This window comes from Prosopis cineraria, unplaced genomic scaffold, assembly GCF_029017545.1.
Source record: "Prosopis cineraria cultivar Desert tree isolate PC_DT_omini unplaced genomic scaffold, ASM2901754v1 PC1, whole genome shotgun sequence".
In the NCBI taxonomy this organism is placed as follows: Eukaryota; Viridiplantae; Streptophyta; class Magnoliopsida; order Fabales; family Fabaceae; genus Prosopis; species Prosopis cineraria.
This window is the reverse complement of record NW_026555332.1, coordinates 1,876,488-1,892,646: the sequence shown is the minus strand read 5'-3', so window position 1 is coordinate 1,892,646 and position 16,159 is coordinate 1,876,488. Positions and strand designations below refer to the sequence as shown.

Genomic DNA, 16,159 nt, shown 5'->3' with positions numbered 1-16,159 from the left:
ATTATTTAAAGCATAAAGGTGCATTTTTGTTTTTAGAGTATTTTTTGAGGAGCGTTTAATATCCTAACATTTTTGTTAGAATAATTTTATCTTTAAAAGTTATTAAAATAGAAATTTTTGCTCTTTCTATCAAATTTTCAACTTTCACTATTAAAATTTTGATTGAAATGACTAAAATACTTTGTTTTAATAACTTCGTGGGCAAAATTATTTCAACAAAAATGTTAGGATGTTGGGTGTTTCTCAAAAAATATTTTTGAGATAAAAATACACATTTATCCTTATTTAAATATATTTTGAAGTTTGAACAGTCTAGATTTAAAATTTTTAATTAATAATTTTTTAAAAATATTTTTTTTGAAAATGCTTATTTGAATATTATCTTTATTTTTAATATTATATTCACCAAAACAAAAATTTTAAAAAATTAATATTCAATTTAGGTTATATACAAAGTATATCTGAGTAATTAATTTATAAAAATTATAAAATTTTTAATATATAATTAAACTAACTAGATTAAATTATATTTCTCAAGTTGGTAATAAAGTGGATTTATTAAAAATTTTATTTATAAAAAATTATAATTTTTATTTAAAAAATAAAAATAAAACTTTAAATCAGAACCACATAGCCGATCGAAATCTCAGCGCTCAGTGCTCACCAGGATTGTTAGCACCGAAACCAGACCCTCTGTTTAGGGAAAGCAATGGCGGTTATGCAGAGTCGCAACTGTTTTTACGGTTCAAAGTCTCCGTGTCTGTGATAAACAATAACTACCTTAAAAGATTGGTTTCATTTCATGCAAGCAGGATCTAACCTTTCTATTTTTCTCACTATTCCTCTTAAAGCCACATTTTTCTCTTGCCTTGAAAAATTCATTTCACTCCATAAAAGTTTCATTCGATTGATTCCCAGTTTTTGCACTTCGAATTCTTAATATTTTCCCTCTGAAATAAAACTTCCCCAGCTATTTGAACTCAACTTATAACTTCTACTTTCTCTGAATTATTATTATTGAAGCCCTCGTTCTTTCCAGTTTTAATTTCGTTTCCATTCAAAAAATTCTCCCTCCTGGAGAATTTTCGTCTCATGAAGGTACCCAGTTTTATCGAGAAATAGCTGCCATTATAAGTTTTCTTTCTTGCCGATCACAATTTCATTCTTAATTTCATTCTCCCTCACGAGAATTTCCCGAGAAAAAAGTGAATCAATGTCGAAGGAATTCAACGTCCCTTGTGTGGTCTTTCCGTCCGGCGGAAATCCCGGCCTCAAACAACGCCGTCCAATGGCGCCGTTTCAGCCCCGAAACTCCAAGACCACTTCCTTCATGTCATTCGACGTCGGGTCCGCCGCGCCGACGCCGTTCACGTCCTTGGAATTCGGGTCGACGTCGATCAGCAGCAACGTCAGTTCGAACACCAACGTGTTCGACGAACCGCCTCTGCTGGAAGAACTAGGGATCAACACGAGGCAAATCTGGAACAAAACAAGCTCGATCCTGAATCCGGTCCGCATAAACCCGAATCTACACGATGACGCCGATCTATCGGGTCCGTTTCTACTATTAATGGCTTTTGGATTGTTCCAATTACTGGCGGGGAAGATCCACTTCGGGATAATCTTAGGGTGGGTGACGGTGGCGGCGCTTTTCCTGTACGTTGTGTTCAACATGCTCGCAGGTCGTAATGGGACTCTGGATTTGCACAGGTGCGTGAGCTTGCTGGGCTATTGTATGCTTCCCATGGTGATTCTATCGGTTCTCTCCTTGTTCCTTCCTCAAGCTGGTGTAGCCATCTTCGTCATCGCCGCCATTTTTGTGATCTGGTCCACTCGAGTTTGCACTAAACTCCTGATCGAAGTCGGCCGGTGGGATGAACACCGTGGCCTCGTTGCTTATGCTTGCTTTCTCATCTACTCCTTATTTTCGCTTCTCGTCATATTCTAATTCTATATACATATATCTTTACACATATTTGTAACATTCATGAAGAAACTGATCTGAGAATTAACTGACAAAAACTTCATTGTAAACCTCCTTTAACGTAGAAATAACGCCTATTTTCTTTAATCTCTGCACTTGATATCCAAACAGTCTTCATCTCCTATTTATATATACCAAAGCTTGTTTATTCACCAAAATACCTACCGAACATGGCTTCTCTGCCTTTCATTATCTTCTCCTTGTTGTTTCTTTTTTCACTCGTTACACCTTCAACAGCCAAACTGACAGAAGACGAAATCAAAGTGATATGCCTCCAAACCAGAGACCCTCCTTTCTGCTTTCGCACTCTCGAGTCCGATCCTCGTGTGGACATGTCCAACATTCAAACGCTGGCTAGAACAATGATCAACAAGGCTCATAATTACGCGAGGAAGACCTACAACGAGATAGATTCGATAATCGAAATCACCGGTGATCGTAGCGTGAGAGAGAAGTACCAGCTATGCGCTGAGATGTACAAGGAAGCCATGGCTGAAATCGGTGGTGCTAAGCAGAATTTGGCGTCTGGTTATTATCAGAAAGTGAGACTTGAAGCAGTGGGAGCGAAGCTGAGAGCGAGAACTTGTGGAGAAACTCTGGAGAAAACCTCTAAGACAATAACGCCAATCAGAGATAATAACAGAGATTTTAGGAATCTCTGCAACATCGTGTGGTCTATCTCTAATCGCTTAATCATGGGAGATTAGAATTTGTTAAATGTTAAAACTCTTTAAGTACAGTATGAAGCTGGTTTTTTTTTTACTATATCAATAAATATATATATATATATATATAGTTTTTTTCCAGAGTTTTGCGAACTTACAATTAATAATGAATGGTTTTCTTATTCGGTTTCGTATTTTCAAGCGTTTTTAAGGCCACAATTAATCCTTTTCTATATATATTTGGATATGAGTAACACAAATCCATTCGTACAAAATACCCCATTGAATAGCAATCTGATATTTTATCATATAATATTTAAAAAGTAATAGATTTCAAATTTTTGGAGGGGTTAGTGTACATTGAATATTGTTATGATGATGAGATTATTTTGAATTTTCAGAGAAAATTGTTTTTTAATAATTTTTAAATATTGATAAAATTTAATAATTATAATTGAGATACTGTTTAAGTTAATAAATTTAAATTATTTATTAGATCCAAACATTTTTTATACTTGATGTCTTGATGTAATGAAAATTTTATTGTAAAAATTAGACAGTTTTCTATACGTTGTTTGTGTTACAATTAAGAAATTTGAGGCAAATATTATCAATGCCTTTGATATTGACATATCAAAAGGTGGCTAAATTTTTCAAGATTTTCTTTATTTATTCATTTTTTTTGGATATTTTATTTATACACATCTTGTGTTTGATTAAATTTAAAATTTATTGCTAATATTTTAAATTATTAAACTTTTTTAATCTTTATAAATATTATAAATATAAATATTAAAAGGTTAGAAGAAAGAAAATGATTTGTGCCTGAAATGTATAAGAAAGTACACTCATATCTCTTTCTCACCAAGGGGAAAAGATATATATATATATATATATATATTTTCATATGTATATATGTATGTATGGTTAAAGAATTGAATATATATAATTGAATATATATAGTCTATGGAACCATTTCCACCTCATTTCTTCAATGTGAAAGATGAAGAGTCATTCTTGTCAGGGCGAAATGTATGTGAAACATGCATAGTTTGAAGTGTCAAAATCATGAGATAAGGATTGATGATCTAAATCAAATATAAGCTTCTTTTTATTTCTTTTTTCCTTTTTGCCGTTAATGTTTATGGATAAAAATTGATGATAGTTAATTGATATTGAGTATAGTAAATCAAGAAAATACATGGAAAATAGGAAAAAAATTAAATCTCATTGATAAAGAAAATTAAAAAGACATGAAAAAGTACAGTGAATATAAAAAGATAGTCTGATGGAGTTAATGCTAACAATCAAGAAAATTTAAAAATGGGACTCTTATTGAATCAATGCTCCCGTGAAAATAGATTAAAAATACATAAAAAATAATAAAATAAATTAAATCTCATTTATTAGAAAAATTAAAAAGGCATAGAAAAGTACAGTGAATGGAGAAGGATAGCCAGATGGAGTTAATGCTAACGATCAAAAAAATTTTAAAATGAGATTGCTCTTGTATCTCTCGTAAAAGTAAATTGAAAATACATACAAAATAAAAAAATAAATTAAATCTCATTAATAAATTAAAAAAAATTTTATATTAACATTAGTCTAAAATTTATTAATTAATGAAAGTTAATTTTTTTTAATCAATCGGATTACAATAACTTCACTTATTAGTGTTTATTTGTTAGAAATTTTGTTCAGAAATAAAATTTCTTTGAGGACCCTTTGTTGGTGTTCTCCCCACAATTTACAGCATTAACCATCTTTTTTTAAATAATGAAGCAAAAGCAAAATCCAAAAAAAAAAAATTGTCATTCCATTATGCGTTTGCTGAGAACACTATCATTATACTTTGTTTGATCGAAATGAAAATGAAAAGTTATAGAAATAGTTCTCAAGGTTTTAAATAGTAAGAAATCAATATATTAAAATTGCATTAATATTAAAAATTTCCATTATACTTTGTGTATAACTTTACATTAAAATGCACAATTATGTTAAAAAAAAGTTCTATTTACAATAAACATGTCAATAGGTTGCTACCATATGGAAAAAGAAAACCAAGATGGAAAGTAAAATTAATTTAGCAAGAGAGCACATGAAGGTTACCGTCTATGAAATGAAAATATCATAATAGTTATATGTCAGAAGATGGAGTTCAACCAATTCTTTTATGAGAGGGCTAAATGAATACTCAAAATACTCAATAGTGTTAAATTGTAAACATAGTAGGAGTCATCCAATCAATACACTCATTAACAATATGGAATCATAAGCATTGCAGTCTCCTTGAATGAATGATACAATAACATTTACTCCATGTTGTTTGGATACTGTGGCACTATAAAATTCAATTATACTGTGGCAAAAAAATCATATCCTTTCTTGTTTGGCGCTGCCATCATATATATAAGCTGCCACCATCTTTAAGGAGTCCAACAATGTTGTTGTAAGGATGAGAAAGTAAACAAACATAAAGAAAGCATCGAGCCAAATCTCATAAAAATATTTATTACGTGGTTTTGATGCCAAAGTTGCCTAGGTCGCACTTGCTATACCATATCAATTGCAACACACCTAGATAAATTACAGTTAAAGCAAATTTGATAATTAAAACTCCATCTGTCATAGAACATTTTTGTACATGAAATGCCATCAACCACCTTGATCACTTCAAATAAAGTCCGCATTCTTTGATGCTTCCTCTCATCATTTTTACTACATCTTTTTGGCATCACACATTCATCAAATAGATTTGGATTTCAGACATGAGCATTCAAATCTATTGTGATTCTGGACATGAGTTTCATGCACAGGATCTTAAGGATTTTCCCAATTTTGCCCTCCTTTGCTACTCATCCTTTGATCCACCTTTCCTCTCTCGACTACATGCTACCTAGACCAAACCCAAATCTTCTATCACCACCAAGGGATCGCTAACTTCGTTTATTGTCATGGTTTTACCGTGCAAGTAAGAAGAATGAAGATATTTGTGTCTCTCTCACTCCCTTTCTCACTTTGCACCGAATTTGAACCGTCAGAGGCCTAATATTTCTTGAAGATATTGAGTATTGAGAGACGTGAAGATGCATGGGGAAAGAGCAGTGAATGGAGAAGCGGAATTAATGAAGACATGGAGATGGATAGAGTTAATGCTCCCGTCAGTCAATCAGAAGAACATAAATTGATTGATTGATGGATTGATATTAACACCTCTTAAAGTTTTTTTAAATGCTTTCTTAAGTGAAATCAAATCTAAATTCTAATAACGTTTCAAGCCTTTATTGTAAAAACAATTTTATCTCTAACGTCTAATTATTAATAATTACAAATTATGATTTGATTAGTGTTTTTCATTTAATTAGTGGGTAAAATAAAGTTTGGTTCAAATATCAATAAAATAATATTTCTAAATCTCAATATTAAAATTAATTAATCAAAATGTATTAATAAATTTAAGCAATGCAATATAGACCGAAGATCAAATCAAGAAAAATCAATAATATAGCAATGCAATACAGACAATAGACTCATGAAGTTGAAGTTCTCATTTTTAATGAGTAGATCAAGCCACCCAATGTTATCCTAGGTCCCAAAAGATAAGGTAATTATTGGAATTTTGATATGTGTTTAGACTACCTTTAGAATGATAGACATGCAAGATATATTCAAAGCACATGGCAGATAGATAAGAGATCTCAACACACATTAGGTAAAGAGAGGAGATTTTTTTTTTTTTTAAGGATTAACTAAGGGTATTGTTGTATTCAATTGAGAACATATTTTTTAAATACGTTTTTTATATTTATATGTACCCGTTTCAAGTTCAAAACTTCCTTACTTAAACGATTATAATTCCTTGTAATCAATACTTGTTGGTAGTATTGAGTAATTTTTATTATATCTTTATTATTAAAATTATTTGTATTACTATTGAATAGAATATGAATATTTTAAACTGAATAAACATAAAATATCTTTAAAATTATTAAATATTAAATACTGATCGGCAGGGGTAAATCTTGTCACCACTCACCGAAAGTGTCTCCATGCGGACCCTGCCCAAGTGCCCATGCCTATCTATCTATCCACACAACTCAACCCATTTCAATGGTTGATCTAATCTAATATTATTGTTGTCAGAAAATTAACCTATTTTTTGTTGGCCAAAAAAGGGATTGTCTTTTTATAAAAAAAGGTTTTTTGAGAGCACAATATAGCTCCATCAAGTCAACATGGGTTAGGCAGCATTGTCAGCCACTGAACTCGACGGCAAGTCTTATGGCGGGAACCATCCAGGCTCTGGTTGTCACTGGCTTTCCCGCCCCCGCGTCGGCTTTCCGTCATCGGAACTCTGACTTACTCTCCATCGATGTAAAATTTCGCGACATTTCTCTCTCCTTTTCCTCACTGACTTGCAATGTTCGCCGTTCACGATTCCTACCTGCTATCGTTAGAGCTTGTCAGCCCTCCGGCCAGGTTCAATCTCCTTCTACTGCTCTTTGTTTCTTGCAACTGTGTTATCAATCATCATTGAGTAAACAATGCTGCTTGAACAATTTCACAATTCACTTACCTTCACAACTTCGCGTCATGGGTTCATCTAGTTTGACAGGAAAATTAAAAGTGGGGCCATTTGAGCTGGGATATGAGTTTAGTTGTGCAAAGATGTAATTTTGTGCCTGTTCTCTTATCTGAGTTCAAATGGCTATGATTTTTCTGGTTAAGTTCTGATGAATTTATGCGTGTGTTTGCGTGTAGTTTAGGCGGTTGCGTTACTGCCGAGAAAATATTAGTTACAGCTGGAATTTATGATGTTGGCTTTTTCAACATATGCGAATCAAGGCCCATTTTGTTTTAAATTCAATTTTAAAAATCATTGGCTGCAATTTGCAAGTATGTATATGTATGGTGGCTTAGAGATATTGCAGTGGTTTCAGATAGATGGTAATGGAAGCAATCCTACCAATCTCTCGGCTCTGACGAAGGGATTGAGTTGGGCACAACCCATCTTGAGCTTTGCTGGGAATAACTTTTTACCCTTGGGTAGCAATTCTTCTATGTATTTAACTTTATGAAAAAAAAAGTTGTCGCTTACTTCATGGCTGTGTGATTTTTGCGTTGGTAAATCAATTTTAATGATTAACAATTTTGTTTGTGTTGATTGTGACACGTAGCTCTCATCTCTGGAGTGACACTCGGACTAGCCTATCCAAGCCTCGGCTGCCTAGCTGATAAATATTCTGTGTCAAAACTTGGTCCATTTGGAATTTTTATAATCTCAGGTTAGGTTCGAAGGGCGTTTCTCTCTCTGTATGCTGTTTTACTTTTATGATTCCCATCTCACAGCACCCTTATTTTTCTCATATCATGATTCATGCATTATCATTTAGGACTGATGCTGCGTAGTAAGGAAATTGGTGCAGCCGTGGAAGCATGGCCCGTTGGTCTCTTTGGGCTAGTATGACCTTGAATTTCTTAAGTCTGCCTTTTGTAAGCTGATTCTCCATAATAGTTTCTTTTTGTCTTAACTTGGGATTCAATGTTGTAATTGTGTTTGGATTTGCTTTTTTTAAATGAAAGAATACAATATTGGAAAGTTTCACCTATTGGGTTTCTGTTGTAATGGGAATAGCAGAGAACAAACAAAAGGCCAATATGTGCTCCTCCTCTCCACCCCCCAAAAGAACATTTGGTTGTTCTATGTTTCTGTCTTTCTTATCCCTTGTTTCCGGTGGGGTTAGGGCTATCACTTGCTTTGGTTTGACATATATGCTGGAATAAATGGGTAATACTCTCCATTTTTCTTCATATAGGTGTCAATACTGTTCCTGACGCCTAACTTTTCAAGGGCGATATTGCAAATTCAGCTCCAACCCCAAGAATTTATTACAGGTTTGGTGGTTTTGGTGCTACTTAAAGCAGGAGTGATTTTATAATCATGTTATTTGAATTATTTTCAGGTCATTATAGCATTTTGAATATTTGATGACAGCTTTATTATAATGATTCTAGCAACAAATTCTATCAAAGAAAACTAAAAAGATTTTAGCTATGAGTAATGCTAAATCAACTGACTGAATGCATGCAACATGTACCATGGGAGGAATAATGTGTTTCTTCTTTTCAAACATTACTTGGAGCAATTGATATTGTGCCGTGCTGTTTAGGCAGATAGGTGTGGTACACATTAATGGTTGACGTAGTATTTTACATTAGTAATATTAGAAGTCAGCAATGAGCCTATCAGAAATATATGAAGTTGCTTAATTTTGCGTAAAAAGCATTTGGTCCTATTTATAAGTTACTATGCATAGAAAGGTGGATCATTAATTACCTTCTTCTGGCTTACCCTTTCATAATTTTCGATGAGTAGAGAGTGAAAGGTAACATGAGAGAGAGAGAGTGTTTTTAATGTTGATGTATTTAATAAGGGTAAATTGGAAAATTTCTTTCTTTTGTTTTTTTCAGACAACATCAATAATTTAACTACCTCTCCTTGGTTTTGATGAAGTAGTTAGAAGTGACTTATAAATTGGTGTAGAGGGAGTATAAACTATTAATGGGCCTTTCACTCATCAGCATAAGCTTCTGAGTTGGAATTTGTACTGGAAAAGGAGAGCAGTGAGAGAGAGTGAATTGTTACTTGTTGATATTCACATGATTCATTTGGGGGAAAAATCCCCCCAACCCAACGATTTCTTAAAAATGATAAATTATTGCAATCTAACGATAATATGCAATGTGAGAGGAGATGTGTATTTTGGGTCTCCTTGCCATATGATCAGTTATTGATCAAAAACTTGTTTTTACCCTAGACAATGCACCCTAATATACTTATTCCTACTCAAAGTTTCAGGTTATTTTTTGACTTAAAAATTTTTTTTGCTCTGAAAACTTTAAAAATGCCATCCAATAACTACATGTTTGGCTTTTTTTATCCACCTGTACTTTCTTTTCAACGCTGTTCACAATTTCTAGCTCCTCATCCCCACCATTTTGATCTTATATATAGCATTTTGTTCCAATGATTGGTAGTTGGTGGTCCATGTATTTGTCATTGACATCTCAATTTCAGTCAGTAACATGCTTCAATATTGAGATTTAAAAAAAAAAAAAAAAACTCTGTTGGCTTACAGGATTAGCTGTCTTTAGTTGCATGCCAACCACATTATCAAGTGGTGTTGCACTCACCCAGGTAATGATTATCCATTTTTTCCATCTGTTGTCCTAAACCTTTGTATTGTTAATAGTTGTTAAATGCCTTGTCCCTACAGATATGGATCTGGGATTTACTTTTATTTGAGTTTTTCCATTTTGCTTCTGCAGCTTGCTGGGGGAAACTCTGCTCTGGCTCTTGCAATGACAGTAATATCTAATCTGTTAGGAATATTCATTGTGAGTCAGTAAGAGTTGGATAACATTTCTTCAATTTTATCCTTGAGTTTTTGTATTGTTGTGTAGATTTCAAGAGAACAAACATGTTGCTGCAAATGAATTTTCTTATTGCTAATAATAAATTTATACATCTTTCAATTATGTTTCGTAGGCCCCAGAACTTTGAAATCCTATGTAGCTAATTCAGCATCTCTATTGGACTAAAATGCCAGGAAATTTTGTTTTAGGGGAGATTTGCATATATTTTAAAAATAGAAGAGATTTTTTTGTAATTTCAGCAAAACTCAATTGGTTTGATATGCAGGCTTTTCTCCCCATGTCCCATTTATTTTTCATTTAACTGTCATTGAGATTTTATTCCTTGCTCCTTATCTCCTCTTTTTTAACTATTGTAGTTCTGCAATCTTTTGTTCATTTGATCTATTTATCATTTTATTGTGCTTTTTATTGCATTCGATGCTAATGTTCATCTTCTTCCTAGGTCCCATTTTCCATCACAAAGTTTGTGGCTGATGGAGTTGGAGTAACTGTACCTACTGATCATTTATTTAAAAGTCTTCTTCTGACCATATTAGTCCCCCTCATTTTGGGGAAGGTAATCTGTTTTCTCCTTCATAGAGATTTGATAGAATGATTCTATTATTTGGATGTTCACAAATTGATGTGGTTCAGGCTAAAAAGTTGTGTTTTCTATCCTTGGGCTTTGCGTTATGTTTAATTTCCATCATCAGAATGTTTTAAGAGGCTGGATTTGTTTTGATGGCAATGTTTGTTAATTGACTGATGCATTGCTTACATAGTATTGCACGATAAACTCACCTTTTGGTTTCTTGAATTAATATACTCTTCCCATCATGTCATACATTTCAGTTAAAATGCGTCTCATTTTCTCATTAACAAAAAAAAAAAAAAGTCTCATTTGCTTATATCAAGCAATTAGTTACATCCATATGTTAGCTGGCTGTTACTTGAAGTTCATGTATAAGTTCATGAGAGTGAGAAAAAATAAAGGCTGTCCTATAAAAAGTTACACCTGACATTCCCCAACTTATTTGTATCTCTCTCTTTATCACATCTCAAATTATTTGGTTTATTTCTTTGTTATTATTGTTGTTTTTGTTGTTGTTGCTGCTGTTATTCTTTTTTTGTTTCACCACTTTGTATTCAATTATATACATATCTTGGTGGTTATATCTACTTTTTTCTTCTTCCTTGTTTAATATCTCACAGCTTAATTTGGTCTGTGAAGAAGAATACTAGCATCCTTTTGTTGTAATTTGCTACCTAGAAGTATTTTAATATTTCTTTATTCCTTTGTGTGGTCAGGTCGTACGTGAATCTTTTAAAGGTGTGTTACATTGTCTAAGCTTGTTTCAGCTGTTAGTCTGTTTAATAATGTTATGTGAGGTAAAATCAAGCAATCTGACCCTCACTATTACATATATAGAGTATGGTTGGTTATGACAAGGAAATAGGACTCCAAGTTTCTAAAAGGATTTATAGCACAAGCAGTATCCAATATTTATTTGTCAAGTAATTTGCTCCTAGATAATGTTCTTGCATGTTTTACATGTTTGAGCTGTAATTTATGTCATAACATGAATAATATCTTTCTTTCAGGTGTAGCTGACTTTGTTGACCAAAACCGTAAACTTTTCTCAGGGATCAACGCATTTTTTCTTAGTTTAGTAAGACCATTACCTATGCAATGTGAATTCATCTCCTTGCTCCGAGTTGGGGTGAAGATTGGTTGAGTTTTTTAGTTCTTTAAATTTTGTTCTGTTCAGAATATTAATTTTGATGAAAGCAAGAAATGCATTTCATATATTCTTTTTATTGATTATAATTCCTTATTTAGGAATATTCATATGCTACTCTGTTTTCAGCCTGTCCTAGTTTTTATTTGGTTTATTTGAGGAATTCTTATCCTTTGACTCTCTGTATTCTCTTCTCATGTTACTAAAGTTTCTTGTTTTATCTCTCACCAAAAGAAAAAAGATAAAAACTCTATTATCAAAACTTGAGTTTTGTTGATTCTTCATTCTTAACAATCTGTTTAAATTCCTTTTTACTATCTAGCTTGTTACCTGAATAATCATCATTTTGGCATCCATCTGTTTGAGATCTAGTGTCCCTAGCTCAATTTTTGTCTTTTCTTGTATTCAAATTGATAGAATTAGAGTTCTGATAATAACATTTTATAGTTTTTATTTAGATGAGACTTGAAAGTCTGTTTCTTATCCGCTTATTTCTTAAGTTGAACGTCATTTATTTTCAAGGAAAAACCATGTAATTTTTGTTTTTTTTTAAGTCTCTAAATTTCATAACATTTTCTGCATTTGCTGCCAGAAAAATTACAATGCTAATCTGTCATGCTGTCATGCATTATGAATTAATTTTTCTCTGTTCGCCAAAGTCAATTTTTTGAAAGAGTCCAAAGCTTTAGTCTCTCTCTCCAATCCCACAACAATGTGCAGATGTTTGGTTGCATTCCCTAATCATCGAATTTTGATTTGAAGCTGTACTCCTCCACATGTGGGGAGTATATCCCATGTAACAATTATTTGGAGAGCTTTAATTTCATAGGTCTTCTGAAATGATTTTCAGATCTATTTTGAGTCAGCACCTTGGCTCATTTCGACCTTCAAATTTTATAGGAAATTTATTGTTGAATTTAATGTCATGCAGGTGCCATGGATACAAGTGAGCAGGTCTAGGTCACTGTTGTTAATGGTGAAACCAAGAGTTTTTGTTGTCGCAATTGGACTGGGAACGTATGTTCTATCCACTTTTTTTTCATCTCTCATAATGCTATAATTCTGGGGATGCATTATTCCACCATTCGTTGCAATTTTTGTTATGAAAACTTAACAACTGTTGTGTTTCCTCTCTCTATGATTTACTCAGAAATGGGGAATGTTTGTTCTGCACGTTCTTCTTCTTCATGATTTATTCACAAATATGATAGATAATTTATACACAGGCAGGAGCCTCTACACATCAATGCCTAATGAATACGATCAATATCTAATAAAAAATTTATCCCTAGAATCACTTCTATCATATATTTACCGATATTTTCAAATATCTAGAAATATTCTCTAATCATAAATAACTATACGATAAAGAGATTTATAAATTTGGTGATTCTGCCAGCTTTACATGTTAAAGAAGTTTGTGAGAAAGGTTTTCAGCATGTGAAGGCATGTAACTGTTGATGTCAAATGATTTATATACCTAGGTAATATAAATTGATACAAATATCCTTGGGTAGGGTGCACTCCAAGAGATACCATAATAACTAGATTAATACAGAGGGAGCTTATGATTCAGTTGTCAGTCTTATCCTAGGTTTCCTATCTTATGAAAAAAGGTGGAGAGAATGAAAGAAGATAAAATATATGGCATAAAATCATTGATTTTGATGATTATTTATTCACAGTCAGGGAATACAAATGACAAAGCATGCTTAGAGGGGGTGCACTCAAGAAAGCATTTTAAATACTCTCTCTCGAACAAAATATATGACATTGATAATTAATTCATGGTTTTCAAAAATGTCAGTTGAAACTTTAGTTTCTTAAGAAAAAAAAATTTATTACTTTTCAATTTTACCCTCATTTAATACCCTATATAAGTGCTTTGATAATGATAATTAAAATTTAATGCATAATTTTTTTCAAAAAGAATAATAAATGAAATAGAAATATAGTTGAAAAAATAATTATAAAAGTTTTCTAATGCCCTATATTTTGGACCAAGCAAATCTTCTAGAAGATGTTTTCTATTGGGGTTTGGAGGGAGTAGTAGTGTTATAGTGATTGCATATTTATTTTACAACTATCTCACATCCAGTACTACCACCTAATAAAGATTTGAGTATGTGTTATGGTACTGTGCTAGTTGACCTAATCTGTTCATGCATATAATTCATGGATTAGATTTTGAAGTCCATTATCAATTGATTGATTGATTATTTTTTGAAGATTTTCATTTATGGAGTTTCTTGCATTCTGATAAATTTCTCATTTTACATTACAACGTCACGTACTCACTTTAATTGGTGTCATCCATGATATTCAACAGTATTAGAATAAATACTGAAACAACAAATTGAATTGGCAGTTATATTTGCATTTCCATATTTTGTATTCTGACTTTTCAAGATTTGTTTATTTTGTTTATTATAATGGAAATTTTGTTTACTCTCATTTTTGGAGTAATGACTAAAAGGAGGCAAGACTATGTAACATAACCATAGGTATTTGCTTTATCTGTCTTCAAAAGAGGGATTCTTGTATTGATGGGAAGAAAACACGGAAGATGGAACACAAGAAAATGATATAACATGGCGCAATCTGGCTGGCAAAGCCAATGCACGTGAAAGATGTCAAAAGTCTATTCTAAAAAGCATCTTTGGAGTGCAAAAATTGATGATTGTTTGTTAGGCCTACGTGTCCATCGCAGATAATTCATTTTAATTCTGTTAAGCGTTGCAGTCGGAACAAAAGCCTTCCTCTCAGACTTCTTGATGCAGAGGACGTGGAGGTATGAGAATTGTGATAATTGAGAATTTGATGTCTTGATGCCTTGCAGACTTCTCCATCTGAGCTTACTATTATTCAATATCATTGCTGTGCGAAGTATTTCAGCCATCACTGGTGGTATTGAGTCAGTATTTTCTAGGGAAGAAAATGCCATCGCTTTTATACTAGTTGCAAGTCAGGTGAGAAACTAAATCTTTATTTCCTTGATTTCTCAGAGTACTTTGGAATTAAGGATCAAATCATGACATATTAGGCTTTTTCTTCTCGAAAAGTTTGTCATTTGAATATTCCTACAGTGGGCCTTTTTTGTGACAGCCTATGTAACTTGATATATTGTCATTCCTTGCAGAAAACACTACCAGTAATGGTGGCAGTAATAGAACCACTTCGTGGTGCACTTGGTGAATCTGGGTTATTGGTTCTTCCTTGTGTTGCAGCACATCTAAACCAGGTTATTGATGTTTTCTCTGCAAAATGTTTCTGATTAGTCATTTCTCTTGCTAACTTAATTCTTTCTATAGATTATTATGGACTCTTTTCTGATTAACTTCCCGCGTTCAAAAGGCAACTCCAATAGCATCAAAGAGGCCAAGCAGTGAAAATGCTGGTCATTACTGTGGTTCCTTTCAGCTGGCATATTAAGTGGAAGCGCATGGAGCTACATTTTATAAACCTTTGGGAATTAGTATCAACGATGTTTAAAATTTTTGCTTGGCGCTTCGCTTCCCATCAGGTTCCATGAAATTTTAGGCGCTATACCAAATTGGTGAAGTTAGATCTTCAGCCAAGCTTACAGTCAAAGGTCTTCATGTGCTTTTATCAAGTTAATAGATTCATGTTTTTGTTTTTGTTTTTTTTTTTTTCACCACCAAAGATTGTCTTCTCTATTCTTATTTTATCATACTTCTGAAGTTTTTCCAACGTAAAAAAGAGTATTAGCACTGCTGCTAGCGTGGGCTAGTTGGTTTCAGTACCTTCAAATTGGACATGTGGACAAATCATTTCATTGATCTAATTGTTGGAATTCATGTACATATTTTCGCAGACCATATGTTATGTTTCTGCAGGTATGATTAGCAGGCCAAACTCCTTAGGAATCTAAATTAAAACTCTGAATCTGGTATCACTATTGCGTTTGGAAAAGGTGTTTTTTCTGTACTCAAGGTTTAACTATTAAACTGTTAATTTAGATGGTAGGATCCTTATTGTTTTACTAATTCTATTTTTTTTTTTTTTAAAGTACCATATTGGGAGTACCTCACATTCTAGCATTTTCTCTCTAGTTCTTCCCTGAGGTGTTTTCATTCGTACTTATAATTTGAACAAAACTGACTAGAATTTCTCTGCAACTCAACACTTGTCATAACTTTAAGGTTGCTAAATATTAGAAGCTTCACATTGCCTTGATCGCAGGGGTGTTTCCTAGTGATCATGCAGTTGTGCGTAACTGTCCATATGCAAATGATTGTCAGACTCTTTGTGTGTGTCAAAACTCAAAATCATTGCTTTATTCAATAGGTGAAATAATTTATTGGGGAATAGCAATGCAAAAATGAGAATGAAAA

General features: G+C 32.9%; 3 protein-coding genes across 7 annotated transcripts; all 3 read left to right on the top strand.

Annotated features, from left to right (window-relative positions):
- The first annotated feature begins 662 nt into the window (after nucleotides 1–662).
- LOC129293883 (uncharacterized) lies at nucleotides 663–2,065 on the top strand. Its single transcript, XM_054932010.1, has one exon. It carries the CDS (start codon nucleotides 1,214–1,216, stop codon nucleotides 1,946–1,948), a length of 735 nt encoding a protein of 244 aa, XP_054787985.1. The 5' UTR covers nucleotides 663–1,213; the 3' UTR covers nucleotides 1,949–2,065.
- An 80-nt stretch (nucleotides 2,066–2,145) lies between these two features.
- Nucleotides 2,146–2,718, top strand: LOC129293894 (pectinesterase inhibitor). Its single transcript, XM_054932020.1, has one exon. It carries the CDS (start codon nucleotides 2,155–2,157, stop codon nucleotides 2,689–2,691), a length of 537 nt encoding a protein of 178 aa, XP_054787995.1. The 5' UTR covers nucleotides 2,146–2,154; the 3' UTR covers nucleotides 2,692–2,718.
- Nucleotides 2,719–6,847: 4,129 nt separating this feature from the next.
- Nucleotides 6,848–15,626, top strand: LOC129314318 (probable sodium/metabolite cotransporter BASS4, chloroplastic). Of its 5 annotated transcripts, none has more exons than XM_054957724.1 (14): nucleotides 6,860–7,128; nucleotides 7,581–7,695; nucleotides 7,827–7,934; nucleotides 8,043–8,110; nucleotides 8,466–8,544; nucleotides 9,789–9,847; nucleotides 9,979–10,047; nucleotides 10,529–10,642; nucleotides 11,374–11,395; nucleotides 11,668–11,735; nucleotides 12,736–12,821; nucleotides 14,644–14,773; nucleotides 14,944–15,045; nucleotides 15,116–15,626. In XM_054957724.1, exons 1-14 carry the CDS (start codon nucleotides 6,931–6,933, stop codon nucleotides 15,191–15,193), a joined length of 1,296 nt encoding a protein of 431 aa, XP_054813699.1. In that variant the 5' UTR covers nucleotides 6,860–6,930; the 3' UTR covers nucleotides 15,194–15,626. The 5 variants fall into 5 exon arrangements, 4 of the variants coding, with proteins under 4 accessions (XP_054813716.1, XP_054813724.1, XP_054813699.1 ...); XM_054957731.1 differs by having other exon boundaries at nucleotides 6,861–7,128; nucleotides 7,590–7,695; XM_054957741.1 differs by lacking the exons at nucleotides 14,944–15,045; nucleotides 15,116–15,626 and adding an exon at nucleotides 14,547–14,595 and having other exon boundaries at nucleotides 6,848–7,128; nucleotides 14,692–14,773.
- Nucleotides 15,627–16,159: the final 533 nt, after the last annotated feature.